We start from the raw sequence: 26,564 nt of genomic DNA, 5'->3' as shown, positions 1-26,564 counted from the left end.
ATTTACAATGGCAATAAAGCTTTTCTTTCTAAACAAAGACATTACTAAGTGATCCCAAACTTTTGAATGGTAGTGTAGGTGTTCTGTTACTTTAAATTGATTTTCCCAAACCTACAACCCTCTATAATTTAGTTGAGTATGTTTTTATGCACACCAATAATTTGAAATTAAACTGGTAACAGCAGTAGACCAGAATGTTTGAATTATTATGAAATGTTAACAACAAAGGTGTTTGAGCAAGTAAATATTCTTTGACATTTAATATTGTAGTTATTTAACAAGCTCTCTCATCCAGAACAATTAGAAACTAAGGTTGCGTGCCTTGCTCAAGGGCAGTAAAATAGTTTAATATTTAATATGATTGTAATGTTTTATGAATACAGAAATATTAAATTACAACTAAATCCTGGCCATGAAAATCATGTTTCATAGTTGTAAATCTTTAATATGAAACAACGACAAAAATTACGCATCCACAAAGTATTGCTGACCTAAATTAGTTATAAAAAAAACACTCAAAGGGTCCTATAGAGTACTTTTGACGATATAGGACTGGGTTGTCCTAAACGAGAAATAGACTATCAAATGGGTGGTGAATAGGCTACCAATCGGGACACCACCATTGTGTGTGATGTGCGGTATGTTCCTAAGGGACATGAACTTTAAGGATCAACACATCGTTTAATAACGAGACGAGACAGTGTTGTTTAATGAGGCATTGTCTGTCTCTTTTGTCCATGTAACGGCCTCCGATTCAGGCCATGGCTATGGCCACTCAGTCACTCCATAATATGACCCATCGGTCATTCACACTCAAACAGCACCTCATCAACCTGTAATAATTATAGAACGTACTCTACTGTGTGAACGAGATTATGTGCCCTGAAAATCTGAATATTTGGTTTTGTCGGCTAATATAGGCTACGGCCAGCATCTTGCATTATATTATTTAGTCGTTCAGCATCGTAGCAGCTGCAGCATCCGTTTGCGTTTAGGTGCGTGTGTGCATGTGTGTGTGTGTGTGTATGTGCACTTGCTTATTCGTCCCACCACCACGACTGGGTGGCGCGAGAGCGCGCGTACATTCGGCGCGGCTATTGAAGAAAAGCGGTCTCGAAAGACATGACCGTCTCGTTTGTGCACCGTGAGTCTCAAAGCATTGATGACAGACAGCGGCAGAGCGACCTGCGGACTGCGACAGCGAGACAGAGCGCGAATCAAATGTAAAACGACCGATTCCATCTTGCAACATTTCCATATCCCTGCAGGCATCTTGATGTTTTTATCACATATGAATAGATGACGAAGAAGAATAGGGCGAAGGAAGACTGGAGATTCGTTTCTCTCATCACGGGGTGCCGGTGAAAGAGGGGCAGCCTAAAACGTCTAACAAGAACCGCACCATCATCAGTTGCGTCTGTCTGTCGTGAGATGACAAAGGTGGGTGATGAATGAATAGAATAGCTTATAGGCTAATGTAGGATTTTGTGTTTAAATATTGGCTAACATTACTGGTTAAATTCCAAACCGTATTCAACTTCATAGATATTTCACAAATGTCTATGGAATGATATTTATCTGTTATTGCATGGCATTGTCCTCCAGCATAGTATTTAATAGAAAACCACACGTTTCATAGTTTTTTCCAATGTCATCCGGCCAGTGCTTCCCCATGCCCCCAGTTCCCCTGGTTTTCATTCTTACAATGCCGGCCGATGCGGCCAGTGAACATGAACACTATAGCTAATGCCCCATCGGAGTTTATTTGTGTAGGAATTAATTATCCCTAAATACCGGGTTGTATCGGAGTGCAGTGCTGGTATCACTCCTATCCTATGCTGTCTTCAATAGACCGAGACCGGTAAACTTGTGAGGATGTCAAACATTACTTCAGTGAAACTCATTAACTCAATAGATTATGATGATATAGCAAGGCTATCTCCCAGAAGGACCGGTATGATTGATTATTCTATAGCCATTATTTTAGATTAAATTGGTTCAACACTCTCCTCACATAATGAAGGCCTAATTAATTCGCATGAGAGGAGTTTAGGCTATCATTAGAACATGAAATGGATAGAGGTGATAACAGAAAATAGAGGTTAAGTGTAAAAATGTCCGGGCTATTTCAGTTGAATATGTTATTTTAAATTCAATGATTCTGCAATAGCCTAGAACTATAATTTTTTTTAAGTAAACAACTTATTTCAATATTAAGATTTATTTGAATGGGACATGATCTGAGGAGTTATCCTATGACCGTGGGTGTTTTTCTAACCCTATCAGATGTCAGATATGTGATTATGCTCATGTAATTCAATATCCGATTATATATAGTTGGACATGGACGAGGGATATGCTGTGTGTTTAGTCTAGCAGGCTATAACGGATTTTGTTTGCGGCTGCAGATTTGTCTCGGTTCAAAACTGTTAGATTGGAATACTTGTTTGCCTCCGGTTATTATTATATATAACAGTGGCAATAAAACAATTTCACAGCAGTCAATTAATTTAAATCAAACGCAATTGACAGGGGGTATGTGTGTGTTTGCACGAGTAGAAACAAAAGAGTCGAAACTGAGGTCAAACATAAATATAATGAAACCATGACACCACATATATTAACCCCTAAACTCAGTTGACTATAAGTTGTATCTCATTCAAATGTCTCTCCTTCACTCTCTGTCCAGACATATGAAACCTGTACGCAGCACTCTAAATGCTAGTGTGTTCTCTTTGTGTTCACGTCGGTGCCTGTGGAAACGTAATACAGAATAATGAATGAGTGCTCGTGAAGTGACAGTGTAGGCTTATGAATAACAGTGATAGCCGTCGCGTGCACACACACGCACACACACACACACACACACACACACACGTTCCCTGTCTCTCCCTCTCTCCTTACCCCTCTGTCTCGCTTTTTCCCAGTCCCCTACTACCTCTCTTTATCTCTCACGGCTCAGTGAAGAAAGTCAAAATGATAAAGTGTGTGCTACGTAGCAACTAAGGATAACTGCACTCTAGTATTTTACACCATCCCTATCCTGGTAGCCTGACGTAGACCACAAGCCTGTGTTTCAGATACGCTTTTGCATTATCCAACTGGGTTGATCCTCGATCTGTGCGTGCTCGGCTTTAGCTAACTCCCTTGACAACACGCAGAGGAATGATGGACATAGGAGTGAGTTAAAGCAGTGGTTTTGAACCCTCTCTACTGAGACAATTTGGATTAAGCTGATTTTTTCAAACCATGAACCGTCTGTCCTTTACCAGTCTGATGGTGTTGGATGGTAGGCTACTGTCTGAGGAACAAACAGAAATCATTAAGCAGAAGGTAGGTTTGTGTGGCCGTTTCGTTCCTTTCTGCCACTGTGACTAAGTTTGGTTCCTTTCTGATATGTGACTAAGTTGACCTGTTATGGGAGGATATGACAGGGTTGAAACTGGGATGTGGTCAGGAGAATAGGTTTAAGGCCGTGGGTTAGATTTAGACTGAGTAAACATCAAGATACAGTTGATATATACTTTACAACATATCACGTTTTAATAAATACAGTTTGTAATGGGTTAGTATGGACAGGCGTGCTTATAAACCCAAACAGGTCTTAAACATCATTACATATGGACATGGGACAAACAGCCAGAGGAATGTAATGGCTGTACATGGAAAGATCAGAATGCCACTTAAATAATGGTGCCAGTGAAGACGTTCTATGGAAGATATATTAGCACGGATGTTGTTTGGATTTAGACGAAGGGAATACTGTATCCTCCAAAACTCACATTTCATTCCCTTACAGAATATGCATGGGACAAGTCTGCATGTATAATACCAAGTTATGGTATTGGATCTGGCAAAATGGGTAAGCTATACCTTCAAGTATGGGCAATGTAAGCTCCTATCACCTAATTGTAGGCTTTTTAAGGTACTGAGGATGGATGACTCTGGATCATATTGTCCCATGTTCTATCCATGCGAGACATTCATGTCTGTTTGCTTGAAGAAAGAAAACGTCAAAAAAAATGCTGAAATAACAGATACACCACCACTGGGGTACTTTAGGCGTCAGTCCTTAGCGTAATTCTTTGCTGAAGTTTAAGTACAGGTCATGTTTTATTCAGAAAACGTCGACTTTGAGGGCATTTTCATGTTTTATACAAGAGGTTACCAGCTAATTTATGTAATTATTGACAGACTGGATACATGGACACCTATCGACAGATTCTTAGACCAATGACTGAAACTGAGAGTAGATGGAAGGACAGTTATGTTTTTGGAATAGTTATGATCTTACATCAAAAGCAAAATTATACTCTGACCAATTGTTTTCTTCCTCAAAACCAAATGAACAGAACTGTGTCGCAACAGTAATTACCAGTTGGAGGGCCGTTCAAGCCATGTAGTAAATTTCCACTTCCCACTTGGTTTTGAATGCACCGTTAATAAACAGTGTTACTCTGTGGAGTACAATGGAGACATTTCTTTTCTGTTTCAATGGAAGTCAATGGACTAAAGGTCCCAGTAGACCTTGTTCGCCTGGCGCATTGAACCATTTGTCTCGCAAAGTTGAACATAGGGTGCTCGCACACTTCTAATCTTTCACTTCAAATAAAAGGAGGGGGGATGATGGGGGGGGGGGTAATTATCCCCTTCTGACCAATCACAGTATGTGAATTCCTGCAAGAATTTAGTTTAAATAGGCCAGAACCAGCTTGCTGTAGAGAATCGACGGGGAAACCACCTCTTTTCGTAGAAATCAGACAAATTCAGTGATACGCCCAAGTTTTTTTTGTTCGTTTCTTAGATGTGCAAGGTGTTGCTGTTCAAAAAACATTTGACTAGTTAGCCAACGCCACATCCACTGACATCCACATCTTGCTCACCTTGTGTAATTAAGCATAATGTAGACAGGCTGCACCTAAACCAGGTGTGACTGTCAGCCTGAAGATCGGCTCATTTTGCTCCGCGATGCTGCTTTTTATCAGCTTTGCACAGCAGCAGCAGACAGCAGCAGTTGACAATTCATCTTATAGTTTAAATACAAGCCTTCATCAACCTGCCAACAATAGTCTGTGTGTAATGACTACTGCTGGGGCGCCTGATACATGTGCCAGGAGACTTGTTAAAGAGGAACTCGACCAACATAAATTACACATTCTATTCATTCAAACCAGACAGTCCATCTCACAAACTCACTCCCCCCAGAGCATTAGATTTACATCACCTGGCCCTGGCCAAACGATGAAAACAAAATACAGGAACCCTCATACCAATTCATGTACCCGTGAACACATTTGGTCTCACACTTTTGATCGATCGAGCCATCCGGCCAACGTTTCCACAATACCAATAACCACGAGAACATTTTGTTTCTTTCCTAGTTTAGCAGACTTCACACCTTTACATGTGACTGTCACAGCAAGTGTGAGTGGGAGTTTCCTGTCTGGAGGGGCGGCCTTCTCGTCTTGACTTCACCTTGTCAGGGTGTGTTGTTGGGTGAATTGTAGTTGGCTGTGTTGTTGTTTGTTTTCTGGTTGTGTGGTGGCTAAGCTGTTTTGTAGTTGTGTGTCGTGTGGTGTGTCGTGGTGTGATGGTGTGTAAATGTGTGGCCTGCTGTTGTGCGTGGTTTAATTGAGTGGTGTATAGTCGTGTGTTTTATAGTTGTGTTGGGGCTGGGCTCACAGCAGGCCAAACCCTGTAGTTATGTGTTGTGTAGTTAAGTGTTGTGTAGTTGTGTGTTGTGTGTGTGGGCTCAATTCAGGCCCGCATTTAAGAAGGAACTTGATCCTGATTACAGGGCCTGTGATTAAATATTTACTTGCAGCATCTCAACAGCCACAGATGTGTGTGTGTGTGTGTGTGTGTATGTGTGTAAGTACTTACAACATTTTAGCAAGTTGAACAACAGTCCACAGTAAGACAAAAGGCTCGGTTTTTATTATGGAAACGTTTTTTATTATGGAAACAGATTTTATTATGGAAACGTTTTTTATTATGGAAACGTTTTTTATTATGGAAACGTTTTTTATTATGGAAACAGATTTTATTATGGAAACGTTTTTTATTATGGAAACGTTTTTTATTATGGAAACGTTTTTTATTATGGAAACAGATTTTATTATGGAAACGTTTTTTATTATGGAAACAGATTTTATTATGGAAACGGTTTTTATTATGGAAACGTTTTTTATTATGGAAACGTTTTTTATTATGGAAACGTTTTTTATTATGCTTATATTTTCAGTGTGGAGGGGGTATTAATAATAGACAAAATAATAATAGTAAAACCTTTTTTCAAGTAAATCTTTGACTGCAAAAATAATTAAAATGTATTATTTTAGATTTTATGCCACGGTGTGAACAAAGGCAGAAGCAAACATAAAAGCAGCACTGTTTGGTCAGAAGAAGCAAAGCCCCAGATTATTCTGAGTATATCACTCAAAAGGACAAAAGCAAACGTGTTGTCAGAAAATGGCAGCTTGTATGCAACTGGGATAAAATGAGAGGGGAAAAACCAACTCCATTCATGTGAAATTGTAAGCACAACCACTATGAATGTCATCTTGTTTTAAATATATTTCACCCATGGAAATTTGAGTTATATTCCAACCAGCTTCATTAAAATGAAGAGCAATGCAATTTCCTTGGGTGGAAAAAGTACAACTTTTACCATCACTCAGAATGGCTAACATTAGAATCAGATGCCCCAAAACAGGTGCAAATAATTAGACACCATTAGAGAGTCATTTGAAAAGGTCCAGCCTTTCACCAAGATGTGAGACTTGGCCTGGTTTGCTCATAACCATATGACTGTGTGGTAACGCATCATGTCAAGATCAAAAGATCTATCCGACGCCCTCAGAAGAAAGATTCTTGATGCCCATGAGTCTGGGAGGTTTTCAAAGCCTTGCAGGCAAGTCAAAACAAATCATTTCACTGTCCATCAGATCATCTACGAATGTAGAAAATTCTAGACCACTGCCAATCTATATAGGAGAGGTTGTCCCACCAAGTCAGCTGATCGAAAGATGCTCGTAGACATCTCTAAGAACCCCAGGGTAACATAAAGTGATCTTCATGTTCCTTAACCCAAAAAAGAGGCAAGACAAATTATGCTGTGTGTTGAAGGAAGGAAAAGGACAGGAATAATTCGTATGGGCATATTAGTATGCTTCTAATTCCCTTCTTTGTTTTCAAATAGATTGTATTGAACATCACTGAAAACCATGAAATTATACAGAAATTATTTGTGCTTTTGTATTATAATTTAATGTGTTTGTCATTAATTCAAATACTTAAAATATTTATGTGAGATCTTGTTCTATTTATGTCCTTACCAGGATAGTAAGGTCAGAGGTGTTGCTCCTAGAAAATAGCATGTATTTAGTTTAGTTTTAATATAGTACTAAATTAAGATACATTAGTGACTTCTGCAGTGTTTTGGAAAAACTGTGAAAAACCAGGTCATTAACAGACAGTGTCAACAACAATGGACCCAAACCTCAACCCTGGGGTACTCCATTATGCAGTTCAGATTTAACTTCATCTGTCAAACTGGTCTTTGATTTGTCACTCAAAACCACAAGTGGGAGTCAGTCCCAGGCTTTCACAGTAAAGGATATGTCAATAAACAAGACAATGCAATTAAGTTTCAGCATTGCAATTTACATCCAGTCGTAGTGACGTATCCTGGTCTGAACCTAATAGAAATGTCTTTTAGAAGGCAAATCATAAGACAGCAAAGGGTGTAGCTGTGCATTTACCAACAATTACAGAATCTTAGTTAGACAAGATGATTTAGTTATTTACAGAAATAGATCCAGGAGGAATTTAAAACTCTCACATTGTTGTGCTGTTTGTTGGAAACAACAATATAATAAATATGCCACTTTGCTGTTCTATAACCAACGGTCATCGAAAGGCAGAGGTGGATGCAGCAATATGTTCATGTTGAGCATTTATAATGAACTATTAAGCAAGATTTTTAGTACGGGACTAATGAAGGTCGAATTTAGTGAAGATAAAAATAAATAGCAAAATGAATTATTGAAGCTTTCTTGTGTAATGTAAGTTAATTAAGGCTTAGGTTGTACTGGTACCTGGAGCTTTGAGAAGAAACACTCAACATTAGTCCCTGTTCATGTGAAACAGTGCCTGTGTATTCATGAAGCTAGCCTGGCATCTCACTCTCCATTGAAAAAGTGTGGTTGATGTCAACACTCTGAATATAAAAAAAAAAAATTAACATATTTAGCTCTATATACCAATCCAAAGACGAGAACAGGTGGGAGCTAGTGTCTCTGGTATCTTTGTGTAAAAAAATCTAGTCCATCTCCGAATAAAGAGTCCCATCATAAGGGCAATTGCGGTAGAGGATCAGCATTGTAAGGTTCACAGGTCATATCACTGGTCATGGTTTATATGCGTAATGCATATCAAGATAATGCATTAGTGCATTAATGCCTGGACAGCAGAAAAAAATAAATAGAAATGTATGACCCCTCTAGTATAATTCCCTCTGGATAAGAGTATCTGCTGAATGACTAAAATGTAAAAAATGACCGTTGCCAGTTTGCCAGTTTCAGACCAATGTGAACAAACAGATGGGCGTGGTCTGTGGAGCCGGGCGGAGCCTGCGGTCGGGCGTATGTCCAGAGGAGGTGGGCTGCCTTTGGTGGTGCTAAACATTATTTTCATCTTATTGTAGATGTACAACATCCTATTCAAGGGGAGCTAGATTAAATTGACTGTCTGGAGTTGACTGTTGGGGATTACTGTTGAAAAGCCCTGTGTCTGGCTGGCCCCTGCGCTGGCCGACAGAGAACTGGGCATGGACACACACACACACACACACACACATCTGTACAACACGCACACACGCCACGGGGTAGATGAAAAGGTTGGGTACAGCTGCCCTTGTATTGCAGGTTGGGATTTCAGACCTGGGTTCTAGTACATTTCAGTATCGGTCGTCTAAAATGTTTGTGTTCCTGTGTATTTTGAGTATTTAAAAATACACGGTCTATTACAATTGCTTTGGTTTGAATATTTAAACGGCAAATAAAATAAACATCAGTCTACCAGATTACGTAATTTGAAGATCCTCGTGGATCATCAGGCAGAAAGGGAATGTATGCAAAATTCTTAGAGAAAAGGGTTGTTACCTTCCTCTGAGGAAGAGTATAATCATGAGAAAGAGGTGGAAGATCAGGAAACTCTCAAGTTCTTCTGACTTTGATGAAGCCAGTCAAGCACTATGGAAAGTCAACATTTGCACAGGATCTCCTTTAAGGGGCCAATACGGAAATTACCCCGATAAAGATAAAAGAATGTTAACACTTTTAGCCTGCTCAAATATGCACCACCATATTTGACTACAAAAACAACTGCACCACCATATTTGACTACTAAAACAACTGCACCACCATATTTGACTACAAAAACAACTGCACCATCATATTTGACTACTATTATTGGTAACTTCCTACTGGAAAAGAAAGTAATTACAAGAACAATGTTCAGTGAATTTCTACTACAATTCCCACTGGGACAAATACTATTTCTGAGTTATGGTTATTGGGGTTAAGGGTAAGGTTAGGTTTAGGCATAAATGTTATGTTTTTGAGGTTAAGAGTAAGTTGTTGGTATCAAGTCCCTACAAGAATAGAAAAAGAAGTGTGTATATATACGTGAGTAATGAAACACAAAGCAATCTTCAAAATATAGAAATAAGTAGTAAATGTATTAACTCAAAATACAGTCCCTACAAAAATTAACAAACATCTTTAAAAATGTACAACCAGTTAGTCATTAAAAGTAATTAAATTAAAAGGTTTGTTACTTAAACTATATGAACTATTCATAATGACTGTGTTGATGGAATTGAGCATAAATGGTTTGCTCACAAATTTGGTGCTCTTTCCATGCATACATTGCATTATAATGGTTATCAGATTTTCTCAAAATATGCCATCATGACACAAGACTTTTTCCAGTTACAGTACCCAGAATGCAAAGGGAGGAACAGGAACATTAGAAAGGGAGAAGTGATTGCACTTGTAACAAGAAGCATAGTATAAATAGTCTTACTCAGGCCAGGGATTGTCTCTGTACCATCGGGCAATAAATGCCCTCCCCCTGTTCCCCTAGAGTTTTCTAAGAAAGATCTTGAAGTGAAGCTAGACCAGGGCCGGCTCCAGGTATAAGTAACATAAGTGGTTGTTTAGGGCCCCTGACCTCTTGGGAGCCCTCATCCGATAGGGGAGAGGGAGCCCCAAATCAAATTTAGCTTAGGGCCCCCATAATGCTACAGCCGGCACTGGGCTAGACCATCTGCTTTTTATTCTGTAAAAAGGGGAAAAAAGATGTAGGCCTAAATGGAGTATCTAAATAAGTCATAGTTGACTCACACACCATTTGTGCATGATGGATTTACCCACACAAAACAGACAGAGTTGCACTGAACCTGACCTTGACTGGCCTCAGATATTACCAGAGCTCTTTTGGCCCTGGAACATTACATTGGATAATCTGCGTTAATTAACTAGCGGCAAAAACATTAAAATGTGCCATGGAAATATCAATACCATAATACAGAATTTCGCAAGCAATCAAATATTTCCTGGAGTATGCACACAGCAAAACATGAACTATCTAGCTACAAATCTGAAACAGTGACGATAGCTGTTAAAATAATCATCCACAATCCCCACCACCACAGACTGGCAGATGTTTTGTGTTGCAGCTGATGGGGACACAGACTCTGCCTCAGCATAGATCTCCAAGTGCATCGATGATGTCATTGGACCAAGGGTCAATGTCAGGACATTCCTCAACCAAAAGCCCTGCGTAAATGGCAATGTCCATGCTAAGCTCAGAGCACGGTCCTCTGCCTATAGCTGTGGGGACCTGGAGGCTTTGAGGTCCAGATATGACCTACGGAAGGATGTCAGAGATGGAAAAAGGGACTTCCAAGGCTACGTTGGACTAACCACCACAGCTCTTACCCCAGGCGCATGTGGTGTGGACTGCGACACATCACCGACTAAGGGTGGAACAATAGTGATGCTCGTACCGCCGCCTCGCGCCCTGATCAACTCAACACCTTCTATGTACAGTTTGAGGTGACCAACACCACGGCCTTCTGGAAGGCTTGCTGAGGACCAGGACGTGTCCTCAGGGGGTGCGCTGACCAACTAGCGGAGGTTTTCACCTCCATATTCAACCTCTCCCTTACTCAGTCAGCTGTCCCCACCTGCTTCAAGCCGAAGAAAACTTCCATCACCTGCCAGAATGACTGCTGCCCTGTACCACTGACCTCCATCATCATAAAGTGCTTCAAGCAGCTGGTCAGAACTCACATCTGCTCCACCCTTCCTGACACCTTGGACCCCTTCCAATTAACACACCGCCCCAATAGATCTACGGACGATGCCATCGCCCCTATCACACCACGCCCTCTCCCAGCTGGAAAAAGGCAACACATATGCAAGCATGCTGTTTGTGGACTTCAGCTCAGTATTCAACACAATTGTTCCCGCTAAGCTTGTTCCCAAGCTCAGGACCTTGGGTCTTAACACCTCCTTTTGCAACAGGATCCTGGACTTCCTGACAGGCAGACCCCAGGTGGTGAGGACGGGCAACCTCACCTCCTCTGCACTGACCCTGAACATCGGAGCCCCCCAGGGCTGCGTACTCAGTCCCCTCCTGTACTCCCTGTTCACACATGACTGCGTGGCCACACACAGCTCCAACGTCGTACTTAAGTCTCATCTCCAACGAGGAGACCGATACAGATAGGAGGTAAGTGAGTTGGCTACATGATGCTAGGACAACAACCTCTCTCTCAACGTCCGCAAGACCTCACGCCCCCATACACATAGATGGAGCTGAAGTAGAGAGAGTCTCTGACTTCAAGTTCCTCAGTGTTGTAACACCACGACAGAGGAAACATTCCAGAGTCTTGGACGCAAGTGCCAAACAGGTCGACTAACACACGAAAGAAAGGAATGATAACAAACAAATGGGAGCCATGGGCAAAACAATAAGCGTAACACAGTAGTGTTACGTAACAAAAGATAACAAGACTAGACAATGCGACCTAGCAGCCGATACTCTTAAATTAGATACCTAATTAGTACAATGGGTAAGAGGTGAGTTTAATAAGCAGGAGACCGGGAACGGGGGCGCCTCGAAACTGGTAAGGACTGAGGGGAACTGGAAACCGGGATGTGGGAAGGTCCAGGCGTGACAGGTTTGTTCATCAAAGATGACTTCACCTGGTCCAGGGAAGCGAACTCTGCAGTAAAAATGGCCCAAAAATGCCTAAGCTTCCTGAGGAGACTCATGTCTGCAAAAACTCTCACCAACTTCTACAGGTATACCATTGAAACCATCCTCTCAGGCTGCATTACTGCCTGATAAGGCAGCTGCACCGCTGCTGGCCACAAGGCTCTCCAGAGGCCTGTACCATTGGCTACCATCTCCCCTCCGTGCAAGGCATCTACCATACACAATTTCTTTGGAAAGCACAGAACATTATCAAAGACCACAGCGCCCCAGGCTATGGTCTGTTCACACTGCTGCTGTCTGGTAGACGTTATTGGACATTATCAGGTCACACACTCCCAGACTCAAACAGATTTTAGCCCCACACCATAAGGCTTCTCAACCAGAAACACTGACAATTGATCACATGAACACTTTATATGCTCTGGTTACTTTCTATGTGCATTCAGCGTAAATGTGCATTTTTTAATTTATTTCTGTTCATACTGGCCATATTCTTATTTCTACATTATCTGGAATTGCTTCTAGTCACAATTGTTATGTATATATTTAGTATTTTTATTTTTTGTTATGTTCAGAATGACAACTGTTATTCGGTGCACTTGACAAAAAAAAGACTTTGACTTTTGACCATCAGCAATAAACAATAGTTAGCCAGCTGCACTGATTCATCAAGTCAACATTAGCAACGTTATCTCTGTTATAATAAACATTGGTCCATTTCTTAGCAGTAATAGAATGAATTGCAGTAGCATTTAAACATGATCAACTTATGCTACATCTCTGATTCGGTGTTCCAACTTTTGTGATCGGTTGACCTGCACACAGTGCACAACCAGGCGCGGAGCGGGGAACTATTATAGCCGCGAAGAAACAAAACTACTGGTGCGTTAAATTTATTACTCATCCGCCACCATTAGTCCCATAAACCATTGCTGCGATATTAACAAAAGGATTGCACTTTTCGTTGTTTTCTTATTTGGGGACCTCCCGACATTCTGTATGGTTAAGTAAAGTTTTCATTTGAAATTAGAAACAATATTAAGGTTCATATCAGATTTCCGGTGGGGCAAGTGCCCCAGAGCCCCAACCCCTCAATCCCCCAGTGACCAGGTGCAACATAAAGCCTGTAAAAAAACCTGAAGGTATTGAAGAAACACCTAGCCATTAATGAGCCGAAAAAGCCATCGGAATGTATGTTGAATGCAATACAAAGTAAAAGAAATACCTGGAACAATATTGGAACTAACTGAGCCTGATTCTAATTCACATTCAGAAAACGTGAATTTAAAAACAAGAAAAGAATAGCAGAGCATATTTACCAGCAAGAAATCTGTATTAGTGCAGTTTATAGTGAAAAAACAATTGTCTGAATGTATACATGTATGAAGGACTGGGGATGAGACCTACACCAGCGTGGCTGGGCTCCAAGGTGACGTGCCGTCTAGCAGCAGATCTGGCCGGTCTAGGGCCAACTGTCAGGCATTCACCACAGGAGTGACTGGCAGAGTTGGCGTGGGCGCTGGAGTTACCCTGCGGAAAGAACATACAATAATCTTTCATTGCGTAATAGAATTTAGCAGGACATTTCCCAAAAAAGTGTTTTATTCAAACAAACCGACTGTCCGGTTGGATTTATAATAGCAGTACCTTGGGAACAGTCTTGGTACAGTGTGTGTGTTTCTCTGCATGTCTGTCTGTGTACTTTTGCGTGTGTGCTTGTAGTTCAGAATGTGCTTGCAAGATGAACGAATGTCTCCATAGACTTAGGGTGCCTCCTTGTTACCAGTGGGGCCCTCTTGGCAACGTGCTGGCATGCATTTATGTAAAATAAAATCTCCTCAACAACATCAACCTCCTACACCTCCTTCTGGCCAGCAGCGGAGGAGAGGTTAGAGGAGCAGAGTATTTAGCGCCCACTGAACCACTACAGAGTATCTGGAGTGGTCTGTGTAATCTGATAACAGTCTTTAAGAGGGCGGTCGCAGTTGCAGGGAGATATCACGTTTACTGATACCCAGCTGCCAGCCAGCCCCCATCTCTCCCTCTCCTTCCCCCCTCTCCTTCTCCCCTCTCTGTATCAGTATCTTTGTCTGATTCTTTTGTTTTGTTATCGCTCTGTCTTTTTCTTCCCATGTCTTTTTCTGTCTCGGACCCTTTGCTTACTTTCTCATCTCCCTTCCCCTTCCCCATCCCTGAGTTTCTTGTTTTTCTCTTCCTTAGTCCCACTGGTCCTGCATCGCCCTCCTTTCCATTCTCTTCCTCCCGAATGCCGCCGACCTCCTTTCCTCCTGTACCTCCATATCCCCATCGCCGTCCGCTCCTCCTCAACAGCCAACCTCTGCCAGAGGGTGTGTGCCATCTGCTTGGAATTTTTTAGAATTAGACGAACTTGGGAGAACAGCACATTTATTGTCATTTCACAATGAATAATTCATTCAACCTCGCAGGCGGGTATTAGCCTGATTCCAGATCTGTTTGTGCTGTCTTACCAACTCCTTAGTACTTACAGACCCGGGACCATACTGTCTTGTTCATCTTCCCATTCTCCTACTGGGGGCTCAGACTGCGAGTGTGCGTGAGCAAAACGATTCTAGTGGGTATGTATGTCTGTGTGTGCTACATAATCTATATAATGGTGTGTTTGACTTCAGCTATATGTTTAAATGTTGAGCAAACCTATTCTTTTTTCATGAGCATTCTCATGATTTTCTGGAGGTTTTTTTGTTCTTGGATTCTTACTCCAGGTACGAATTACACACTGCAAGTTAGCGTTAATGTTTATTCAGTGTTCAATTGGAAGGCAATTAGCTGCAATCAGAATTGATATTTTATCACGTCTTGTTTCGATTTTTGTCACTCCCTTGATGGTGGAAGTAATCGCAGGCAGGGTGGTGGTTCCAACATATACGTTTAATGGAACCAACAGGAAAACAACAAAAGTTAACCAGAACACAAGGCTAGCGGAGTCCACAGACAAACAATAACCGACAATACAGGGATGGAAAACCACAACCTAAATAGTTTCCCATCCCTGTGTTGTCAGTTATTGTCTGTCCTGAGATGCTGTTTGTTTTTGTGCTGTTCCCTTCTGTTTTCCCTGTCGGTGGGAATCTCCACTCTGCCTGCGCCTACTTCCTACCCTACACAAACCATTACAGATTTAAAACTATACATATCATAGTACTATTGTATATACTGTTGCAACATTGTCTCAGGGGACTGTGTAGATGATTTTACGTAAATCCATGGCCCCCGATTTATATGATATGTTACATTATGTTAGGTTACATTACAATGCGCTACCAAAACATATAATACATTACAAATTGGCTAAAACGTAACATATCTTACGAACACTATTAAAACGTATAATATTATACGAACGTCAGAAGAACATATCATATTTTATGAATGTTGTGAATTTGCACAATATGAATGAGTCATGTTTCGAACCAGCAACATTCATATCTGAAGGAGAGGTTATATGGACACAGGGTATATGGATAGGAAGGAACGAGTAGCGGGCCTTACTAATGTCGCTACAATATGTAATGAATGTATTTTAACGTTACAGTTAGGTTCATGTTAGGTGTCACAGCACTGGGGTTAATGTTAGGGTTAAGGTTAGGCATCACAGCACTGGATGTTCAGATTAGGGTTTGGGTTAAGGTTAGGTATCACAGCACTGGGGTTAAGTTTAGGGTTAAGGTTTGGGTTAGAAAGAAAAGAAAATCACTTAACAGTTGTGCTCAACAGTTTGCATACCCTTGGATAGTTGGTAATATATATACAATTTGTAAAGAAAACAAGAGTGAGCAGGCAAAACATTTCTTTTATTTCTTATAGGATTCACATTCAACTGTAGTTCATAACAGAATGACACAAACATAAAACAAAACATGGCAACAAAGAAAAAAATTAACTGACCCCTGTTCAAAAGTCGCCATACCCCTAGTTCTTAAAACTGTGTATTGCCCCCTTTAGCATCAATGACATCTAGGCTTGGAATTTCATAATTTTAGGGGCAAGACCATTTGGCCTTCGGTGTCACGAAAATGTTTGCCAGGGCACAAAGGCCAATGAGTGAAATAGGCGGATTTTGAGCTTACAACAACTTGAATTGCTTGCATGACATAAAAACATGAAAAGCTTGTATGACATAAAAACATACATTATTCACTTTTAACATCATACTTTGAATAATAATTTATATATAAGTATCATGTTTTAATCCTTGAAATTACTCCTCCCTCAACATTTTTATAGATTCTGGAATTTTTCATTGTGTTTAATTTCAGAGGTTTTAGTTGAGAGTGTTCACATGACAACAACAGGCAATGGTATAGACTGTTAAGTAGTGTTAAGGCTAGCTAGCCAGAAGGCTAACATTACTTCAGAAATACAAAAGTAAACCTTAAAGTATCCTTTAACATCATAATCACCTGCGCTAATGAGTACGACCTCAATAAACAAATTAAGTGACTTATTTGTGCGTAAAGTAATTTTAGTTTTTCAAATTTTTACCACAAACGCTGCTATGTCTAGTGATGTCAAACCTAACGTTACTTCTCTGAGCTCTCAAAAGGCGTTCAGGTCTAATTCTCCAGTATTCTCCCACTTGGAGGTTGGAACTTTTCCACTACCCATTTGCTCATGATTGCACCTTCCAAAAGGTTAGTGCAGTGAGTTTCAGGGCATCACAGCCAGAGCGAAGGGCAATGGCAGCCATGGCCATTGTGAAATTCCTATGCTGATGACAGCGTGCAGTGTTTTGTAATAGTTGTCTATAAGACCCCGAATTCATGCAGGTGGTATAGCTGTCCATTCGCTTTGGCAAAATACCTCCAGGTCATGCAAAGTCTTTGGTTGTCTTGTGTGACCCGCATGTTTGAGATCTCCCCAGAGTGGCTCGATGATATTAAGGTCAGGAGACTGTGATGTCCTCACCAGAACCTTCACCTTTTTCTGCTGTAACCACTGGAGGGTCACCCTGGCCTTGTGTTTAGGGTCATTGTCGTGCTGGAAAGTCCAAGAGTGTCCCATGCGCAGCTTTCATGCAGAATAATGCAAATTGTCAGCCAGAATTTTCTGATAACTTTCTGATTCATCTTGCCATACATTTTTGCAAGATTCCCCATGCCTTTAGAGCTCACACACCCTCAAAACATCAGTGAGCCACCACCATGCTTCACAGTGGGGATGGTATTCTGTTCACTATTGGCATTGTTGACCCCTCTTCATACATAGTGCTTATGGTAGTGACCATAAAGCTTAATTTTGGTCTCATCACTTCAAATTACAGTGTGCCAGAAGCTGTGAGGCGTGTCAAGGCCATTTGGGTGATTTCTGTTATCATTATGATTTAATAAAGAGACAAACAACTAGGTGATAATATGCAAACTGTAACATATTGATGTTCTTATACCATTATTTGTAGGTAAAAGCACCTGTCTCTGGTGTGGAAGGAATATTGTACTACTGCACAGTAAATACCATACTACTGTAAATAACCTGCAGCAAGGTAAACTATTCTCAAACAAATCAATCTCCTTTGGCTGGGCAACTAACTAGCTCAGTAGCCTGTGCACTCTTTAGCAGCTAGTGCATCACTTGTAATTGCTGTTATACACAAACACAGGGTAAGGACATGGCTGTTTTCGTCTCCCAACCCTACTTTTACGATCTTGTGCCACCGCTACAACAACCCCTGCGGGGTCAGACCTCCTTCGAAACCTAGCCAATCAACTTATTTTACAGCTGCTCCATCAACCAGGAAGACAATGCAAGCCAACATGCAAGAGGAAATGCTCGCTCAAAGTGTCCCACCAGAGAAGTTGCTGGAACACAGCAGCACATGGATATCCCCTATGTCAATTACCTCACCTCAAGTCTAACATGCACTGCCCAGTCAGACCCCACGGTCTACGCCCTTCCGCTAGCAAGGGAAGGACGTAGACCACTGCACCATTTGGGTTGACAGGATGAAGGCGTTTACACAGTATTGTGCTTGGCAGTGCATGTATGTGACTCAAGTGTGTTTTTAAGGAAGGGGAACTATGTGGCTAAAATTAACTTGGAAATTAGGATGTTTTTTATACAAGTTAATGGCTGATCTACCAGTTCTGATAATGGTAATAATTCAGATATACAGTATACAGCGCTTTTAAACTGATGTGCAGAAAAGCACTTGAAATTGTTTTAGCCGAATATACGAGAGGTTGGCTGTTGAAGAGGAGTTCTATTTTCTCACAGAATATCTGGGTAATGGTCTATCGGTGTTGATTCTAAACATTCCCAGACATCTTTCTAATAAGAGTTGTACTTGAAATGGTGTTTGTTGTTCTCCCAGGTGGCGCAGTGCTCTTTTGTGGAACCAGGCTGACCACTACAGTCTAAATGTGAGACTTTACTGAGCCTCTGGCAAATCTCTTGGAGTTGTTGTGATGAGACACACTCTTAGATATAATTGGATATGACTAACTGGGGATGGTGGGAAAAGGGGGTGAAAGAATGGGTAAACAGCAAGCCAAAACCCTCGCGTGTTTATGTACAAAGGAATTTTATATGAGTGCCGCTGTCACAATTGGACAACATGAACATTGGTACACAGTCAGATTGTACACCCTTTCCATCTTCTGTCCCGTTTCTCCATCTATGGGGGTGGTTTAGCGAGGAGTGGTGTTCCTCGAGAGGCTTTTGTAGGTGCAGTGGAACAGTAATGTGTGTCTCAGCCAGGACCACCGAGTCAACCCCGATATGTGACGCTTCGGCCCAAGCGACAGCCTACTCCCTACGCGGCGGACCGCGGCGGACAAGGGCCCTACGGTGCCTGTTGTGCACGACAAAGGAAACGTGGAGCCATTTGGGACGTGGGCCAAAAGCCTGCTGGGAAACTAGTCTGAAAATGAATAGGCTTACTGTAGAGGGGGTGGGGTTGGGCCCAGGTCGACGAGGTGGGGGAGAAGGGCTTGATATGGGTGTGGGGGGTTGGTGATGAAGGGGGGAATGTGGAATTGGGTTGGTCTGGTGGCCAAGGAGGAGGGGAGGGGCTAATGAAAAGAGGCAGAAGGCGGGGGGTCTGGGGGGGGGTGGGGTCGTGGGGGATTAGAGGGGGATGGAGGGTGGATGAGGAGAGAGGACAAAGGAGTGTGAGGTGAAGGAGGCGTGTGCGGAGGATGTTTTCTCCCGGGGAGCGGATGACGAGAGGGACAGAGGGAGGGACTGAGGGAGGGACTGAGGGAGGGACTGGGATGCAAAGCGGAGCACAATTTCAAGCCGTCGTTCTTTCCAAGAATTGCCTAGAATGATTATACTTAACGCCAATGCAAGCAAACAGATCCATATCTGTATAAAGCATACCAGGCCAAGGGTGCTGATCTTGAATCAGTTTTGCCTTTAGATCTCAGTGAAAAAAATTACATGGATAGATGGGATCTGTTTCTAAATCAGCTGCTCTACTCTGAGACATTTATTAGGACCTAGATATGGCCCTGAGTCCCTACAAAAATGATGTCACGTTGTAGATGTACTTTTTGGAGGTGTCTCTCACTGCATTCGGATGTTTGCCACTCCGGGAACACAGCAGACTCACTGTTGGTGGGGAGGTTGTTTAATCCTACCTCTGTCAGGAAGAGACCGGCTGGAATTCTGGAATTCACAGATGGAATTCAGTCATCGTCTGTGGCCCATTAACGTCCCATAACAGAGTTTAAAGACTATTTAGCATTGACATGTATCCTAGGATCCTCCTCCCACCTCTGCATCCCTCTCTAACCTTCAAGTGGATAACCCCGGTTGGGAGAGCGTTCGTTACACCGCCGTACCCACGGTCGCCAGTGGCGACGCTGGCTTCATCCGTCTCTGAGTCGGGGACAGCGGGTCATCTCGCCGACAGCAGAGTGCCGAGCAAACAGCTGGAGCATTGCGTGTCAGTCAGTCGTGCGTGAATGTGTGTGCGTGTGTGTGTGTGTGTGGGTGGTATTACTGTGGGAGCGTGACCCCCTACCGCGGGTTGACATCTGTTCCTGAGATTTTCTGATTTCATAACAGACAGAGAAATGTAAAGGGTTAGTTCATTCTAAGTGCATTTATACCTAGATTTTTTTGGGGGGGGGGAATCCTTTAGACCTCGATAGAATTCAAGGATGGTGCTGTAGATTGGGCAGAGTTTTCAAAATAAATGATGTTTTCTCACACAGTTCAAACAGACAAAACCAAGAACAAGGCAAATTGAAGTGTTACGAAATCAAAATCGATTTGAAATTGTAGTCTCGTAACTTCACTCTAAACTGACCAGCTGGATAACGTTTTTTTTGGCCTTGTGTCTTGTCTGGAAGGCCTTGTGAAGGAGGTCTACCACAGTGTCATCTGGGGTCTTGCAAAGTTGGGTACCGTCAAAGGGGAGGGGTCAGTGCATGAATCCAGGCCAAGACGTTGCCAGCATCAGCTAAAAGCATCTGCCGCTGTGCCTCAAGGGATTTGGAAGTTAGCTTGCGCTAAGGTCTGTTCAATCCTTCATTAAGGCTAGCTTCAAAGAATTGCTGAGATGGTGAGATGTGTGATGTGTTGTTCGTTCCACAGTCAGCCATGCTTATTTATGACGTGCTTTGACTCCACTGTCTGACATGGTTTGGTGTAATATTCTTTTAAAAGAGTTAGCCAGAGTGATGGATAAGAGGTGGAGGAGTACAGATGGATGAAAAGAGAGGGAGAGAAACAGTGGTCGAGGGAGGGTAAGAGAGATGAACAGATGGAGAGAAGCAACCGAGGAAAGAAGAGAAATTGACAGATTGAATTCCTCCACCTCTGTCTGAACCGACGTGACGTTAGTGAAACACCGATGTGTACAGCTTTAACGTGGACAAATAACTCACTGTTCTTTCTCGAGAAATAAACCCATCGCGCGACCTCGTGACAAAAGAGATTCTCCCCGAAAAGAATTAGAGGTCAAACGCACAGTCACACACACACACACACGTGCGTGCGCGCCCACGGATGCAGCGTAGACATCACGCGCTCACACGGCCTCAGACTCCGCCTGCACTAGAATGGAGCTGGGTTTAATTAAAATGGCCTGATTGGATTTCACAACGATCGGCTTAGATATGACAGCACAAGAGGCAGACACCAGACACCCAATACACCCCTATGATTTAGGCAGTAGCCTGCTCTGTTTGTGTGTGCGTGTGTTGCATGTGTGTGTGTGTGTGTGTGTGTTTGTGTGGGGTCTGGGGAGAAAGTGCCCGCCAACAGAAAGCCACTTAAATCCCTTTCTTATTAACTCTCTGAGACACATGATCCACCATGCGGCACAAACACACTCGTTGCTTAATACGACGTCTCGTCTTACTGCTGTCGTGTGTGTGTGTGCGCGCGTGTGCCACTGTGCCCTCGGTCTCTGCGGTTATCTGGGCGACATTTTACCTCATCAGCACCTTGCAATCTGCTGGAGCTGTGCATGTTCAATCCTTGGGGTTGTAAGGTACATGTCCTGACCGAGTGGTCACTATAGATCCACTGCACTTGTCTTAACAGCAGGGGGGACTGGCCTCAAACCACAATCTAGTTATCCTCAGCTTCCAATTGGCTCATTCAACCTCGCTTCTCTCCCTTGTCACATTTTCCCAAGCAGTGTACCAGCGTAAAAGTGATCGGGTTCTTGGTCAACTAACCTGTTAAGATATTGATTTGAAATGCACCTCAATATACTGCGTGTATATATACACAGTGGATATAAAAAGTCTACACACCCCCTGTTAAAATGCCAGGTTCTTGTGATGTAAAAGAATGAGACAAAAATAAATCATGTCAGAACTTTTTCCACCTTTAATCTGAGCTATAACGTGAACAATTCAATTGAAAAACAAACTGAAATCATTGAGGGGGGAAAAAATTAAAAACTCACAATAACCTGGTTGCATAAGTGTGCATTTTCCTGGCATTTTCACAGGGGTGTGTAGACTTGTCATATCCACTGTATATATACCTTCACTCCACTCCACTGAGTAATAACTGTACTGTTTTCAGAGTAATTCCGAGTATAGGGGTTAATACTGGCGACAAGTGCCATGGAATCGTCAGGGACCATTGAGTCAAGACCAAAGTGTCTCTCAGTCCTGGCTCTGGGGAGCCGAAGGGATGTTCGTTTCTGTCGTTGGCCGTGCACCAACAGCACAGTTGATTTCACTTGTGAACTCATTGCCTCTGATTAGGATCACATGTGTTAGATGGTAAACAAACAGGTTTGCCCTGGTGGGTCGGAATTAAGAACCACTGGACTAGAGAAATTCATTAAAATGTGGTTACTAGGTCGATGAGGAGTCCATCCCAGATGCAAAAAAGCTCTGGCTTGTGCCAAGGAATGGGAGGGTGTGGAGTGAATGGTGGCCAAACCGCCTTCACACAAATAATGGACTCCCTTGGGCCAACTGAGAGATTGTAGCCAATTGAAGCAACGTAGCTTAATACCATTAAACTAGTTTAATACCATTAATGCCTGTTCTCTATGGCAAGGCGCAACATCAAACCAAGTACAAGCTAGCAGTCGCCTGGGTGGGGGGGTTGGGGTCTAACGGTCTTGGAGGTTTCCTCAAAAAACACAATAGTCTCACTGCGAATCTTTCGCCCACCAGATCCTTCCATACACAAAACAATATATATATATTATGAAACCAGACCTTTGGTGTCTGAGATAATGCATGTGATGGACACTTTCTGACTATTCGACAGATCCATAGTCCCCCTCCTGATGTCATCATGTGATGCAGTGAGTTAATGGATCCACCGCATTCCGGTCTGGCCCAGCCAGTCCTCTTAACATGATGACTATCGAAGAGGCTAACGAGAGGGACCCGATGCTGCTGGCTACTACTGTACCATTCAATTGTGACAAAAGCCTCTATCCACTTATGTGCTAATGGATATTGCCAATTTCGTGTTGAATAAATGTCCCTATTTTTCTCCGGTGGTTTTGCATATATGTATAATAATGTATTTTTTTCCCCCCTGCGCCTTTTCTAACCCTATCATCTCCCTCTTTCTCTCTTCCCCTCCATCCCTCCCTCCCTCCCTCCCCTGTTTCCTCGTCCCCACCTCACTCAGTCCCGTTGAAGCTGAGGACAATGTCTCAGAAGAAGATATTCCTGGTCTTCGTGGCGGTCAGTACCGTCAGTCTCCTGCTGCATCATGGGGGCCACTTCAGCTGGTAAGACACAGACCACAGGCGGCTGGTGGCGTCTTAAATGGGGAGGAGGGCTCACGGCGACGGGCTGGAACCGCATGCACCGCATGGCGCCCAAACGCGCCGCACGCCGGGGTTTTTGTGCGCGGGAATCCACCCCATTCACACCAGTCCGGCTTTTGTTATGGACTACCCTCCTCTCAGCAGAGTTCTGTGTCACGCATACGGGCACGCACGCGCATACACGCACGCGCGCGCTGGGACAGATTCGGTAGGTGTCGGTCAGTCTGTCTTTCGGACGTCGGCTGTTTAATTAGTCCTTATTGTACCACAGTCGTTTTAACAGAGGGATAGTATTCGGGCACAGAAACTGACAGGTACATCAGGGTTGGTGTTCTCCTGCGTAGAATTACAAGGGATTTTCTAGAGCTTTGGGACTAATTAGAATGTGAAAAGGCTGAGATCTTTGACAAGTTTCATCTTTTAATCTTCCCTCCCTTTTAACCTGTGCCATCGTCTCTCTTTTACAGCCCTGTGTCCCGCACTCAAACTCTCTCTGTCTCTCTTTTCATTGCACACTATTCATCTTTCTATTCCTCTCACCTCCCTCTCTATTTCCTCCCACTCTGTTCTCATTCTTCTCGGCTTCTCTCCATTTCACTTTGATCCTCGTGTCTTTTAGTCTTTGCTTCCTTGCCCCATTATGCCACAGCTTTGTCCCTGAGTGTGTTCATGTTTCACTAGCTAGGGTCTCTGGCAATTGCAAGCTTACTAGATCTACAGTATTGCTTGAGTTATTGTTATTTGGTCAGCTTGATATCCATACTGCTAGATGCCAGTTCAGAAAAAAACAGTGTATTGGCTGTTTTGAACAGGTGAGAGATATTCCTAATTAGGAACTAAATGACCAGGTAAAAGAAGTGTATTTATTTCTTAATTAGGAACTTCCCTCACCTTGTCAACAAAGCCAATTACTGGTGAACACAAGGAAAGCACTTTTACATTGTACTTTTTACACCTTTTTTTACTCTTTGCTAGCTACCATGACTTGCTGGTGGAAGTTCAGTAGCTAGCTCAATAGGAATTTCCATTGAGTACAGCGACCGTCCATCCACACCCAAAAACCAAAAAGAGAATTACATAGAGGGAAAATATGCACGTTTGCTCAACATTGTGTCGATAATTATGAACTGAAAAGAAACCTTAATTTTCCCAATTGCAGAGTACTGCATATCGTGTATGAATACCCCCTCACCCTGTTTCTCTCTCATTCAGGACAATGGAAGCCTTTCATCTGGGCTGTTCGTCGCTGCGCACCCACTCGTCCCCCCCCAAGCCCAAACACACCAACGTGGCCTTCCTAAAAACGCACAAGACGGCCAGCACCACCATGCAGAACCTGCTCTTCCGCTTCGCGGAGCGCAACAACCTGACCGTGGCGCTCCCGGTGCAGGCGTGCGGACACCAGTTCTGCTACCCGCGCTCCTTCAGCACCCACCTGGTCCACCCGCACACTCTGCCGCCCAACGTGATCACCAACCACATGCGCTTCAACCGCGCCGAAATGCGGCGTCTCATGCCCAACGACACCATCTATGTCACCATACTCAGAGAGCCGGGATCCATGTTCGAGTCGCTGTTCAGTTACTACAACCAGTACTGTCAGAGCTTTAAGCGGGTTCCGAACGGTTCACTGGAGGTGTTCCTGGACGAACCGTGGCGTTACTACAGGCCGGACGAGAAGGACTCCATGTACGCCCGAAACACGTTGACCTTTGACTTGGGCGGGGACAAGGACCGCCCGGAGGCAGATGTGGCAGCGTACTCCCGGGCCTTTGTAGCCGAGACGGAGCGCGTCTTCTCCCTGGTGATGATCGCCGAGTACTTTGACGAGTCGCTGGTCCTTCTCCGTCACCTTCTCTCCTGGGAATTGGAGGACATGCTCTACGTCAAGCTCAACATGCGGACGTCCGGCTCCAAGCGGAGCCTCTCCCCGGGCCTCCCCGCCAAGATCCGCTCCTGGAACGCCCTGGACGCACGCCTCTACGACCATTTCAACGACACGCTGTGGCGCCGGCTGGACGCACTGGGCCCGGCGTGCGTGGCCCGGGAGGTGCGCCTCCTCCGCAGGGCCCAGGAGAGGCTGGTGAGGGGCTGCTTCGGCGGACGGCTCCCCCAGCTCCGCTCGGCCGCCCAGATCAAAAACAAGGATTTGCGCCCGTGGCAGCCCAGCGCCAAGGTAGACATCGTCGGCTACGATCTGCCGACCAACACCACTCGGCCAGGAGGCCTCGCCCACGACCTGTGCCTGAAGCTCATCATGCCGGAGGTTCAGTACACCAAGGTGCTGCTCCGGTCGGAGTCCCAGCGCTATCGACGCAGGTACCCCCTGCGCTCCCCGCAGCCCCAGCAACCGCTGCCCTTCAAGCGGTCCGTCCTGCCACGCCACCAACAATTGCACGAGGAGGCCCCGCCTCCGGGACCCGCTCCTGCCTCAGTGCCCACGGCCACACCTCAACCACCAGAGACCCAGAATAGGGCAACCAGGTTAGGGCATAGGCCCTCAGGCCCCAATAGGCAGACGCCTTAACTTAAGACTGGGCCCTGCCCCTTAAATACAGTATGAATTTGAATAGGCTACATACAAAAACAGACAGGAAGACTGCCCTCTTGACCATTGGTCCCCAGAGACTTTATCAGGAGGCCCTGGAGGAGAGGGGGGGTGAGGTTTTTGGGGGTGGGACCATGCCAATGTTGGCATTGGGGGTTTACTCCCTGTCTCAGCGTGAACTCTTTATGGAACAATCGATCACAGCACAGCCGCTCCCTCTAATGCCATCCTCGCCCCCCCAATCCTGGAGAAGGTGGTGTTGAAGGCAGCGGGGGGGGGGGGGGGGGGGTTGGGGACTTTAAAGCCTCCAATACCACAAAACTTCACCAGGGAGGAGGAACCAACTCTCCTCGAATGACAGTCCCCTCTCTCACGTCGAGAGTTATGCCCCAGGACACAGGTCAAATTTCAAAGGTCGGCACCAGGGTCAGTCAATGTAGTTCTCACCGCCGGCCAATCCCCTACCCCCGCCCCCACTAACTC

The 26,564-nt window shown here is 43.9% G+C and overlaps 1 protein-coding gene across 4 annotated transcripts; it reads left to right on the top strand.

The window, feature by feature from the left end:
• The first annotated feature begins 1,081 nt into the window (after positions 1-1,081).
• On the top strand, positions 1,082-26,371 carry gal3st3 (galactose-3-O-sulfotransferase 3). Of its 4 annotated transcripts, none has more exons than XM_020043080.3 (4): positions 1,082-1,223; positions 1,300-1,440; positions 23,392-23,494; positions 24,746-26,371. In XM_020043080.3, the coding sequence occupies exons 3-4, from the start codon at positions 23,412-23,414 to the stop codon at positions 26,058-26,060; spliced, it is 1,398 nt and encodes a 465-aa protein (XP_019898639.1). In that variant the 5' UTR covers positions 1,082-1,223; positions 1,300-1,440; positions 23,392-23,411; the 3' UTR covers positions 26,061-26,371. The 4 variants fall into 4 exon arrangements, with proteins under 4 accessions (XP_019898639.1, XP_019898640.1, XP_010896746.1 ...); XM_020043081.3 differs by adding an exon at positions 14,512-14,888 and having other exon boundaries at positions 1,082-1,440; XM_010898444.4 differs by having other exon boundaries at positions 1,082-1,440.
• The last annotated feature ends 193 nt before the right edge of the window (positions 26,372-26,564 follow it).

This window comes from Esox lucius, chromosome 24, assembly GCF_011004845.1.
Source record: "Esox lucius isolate fEsoLuc1 chromosome 24, fEsoLuc1.pri, whole genome shotgun sequence".
NCBI classification, from domain to species: Eukaryota; Metazoa; Chordata; class Actinopteri; order Esociformes; family Esocidae; genus Esox; species Esox lucius.
Note: the sequence above shows the minus strand (reverse complement) of the source record. Positions and strands in the feature narration are given on the sequence as shown.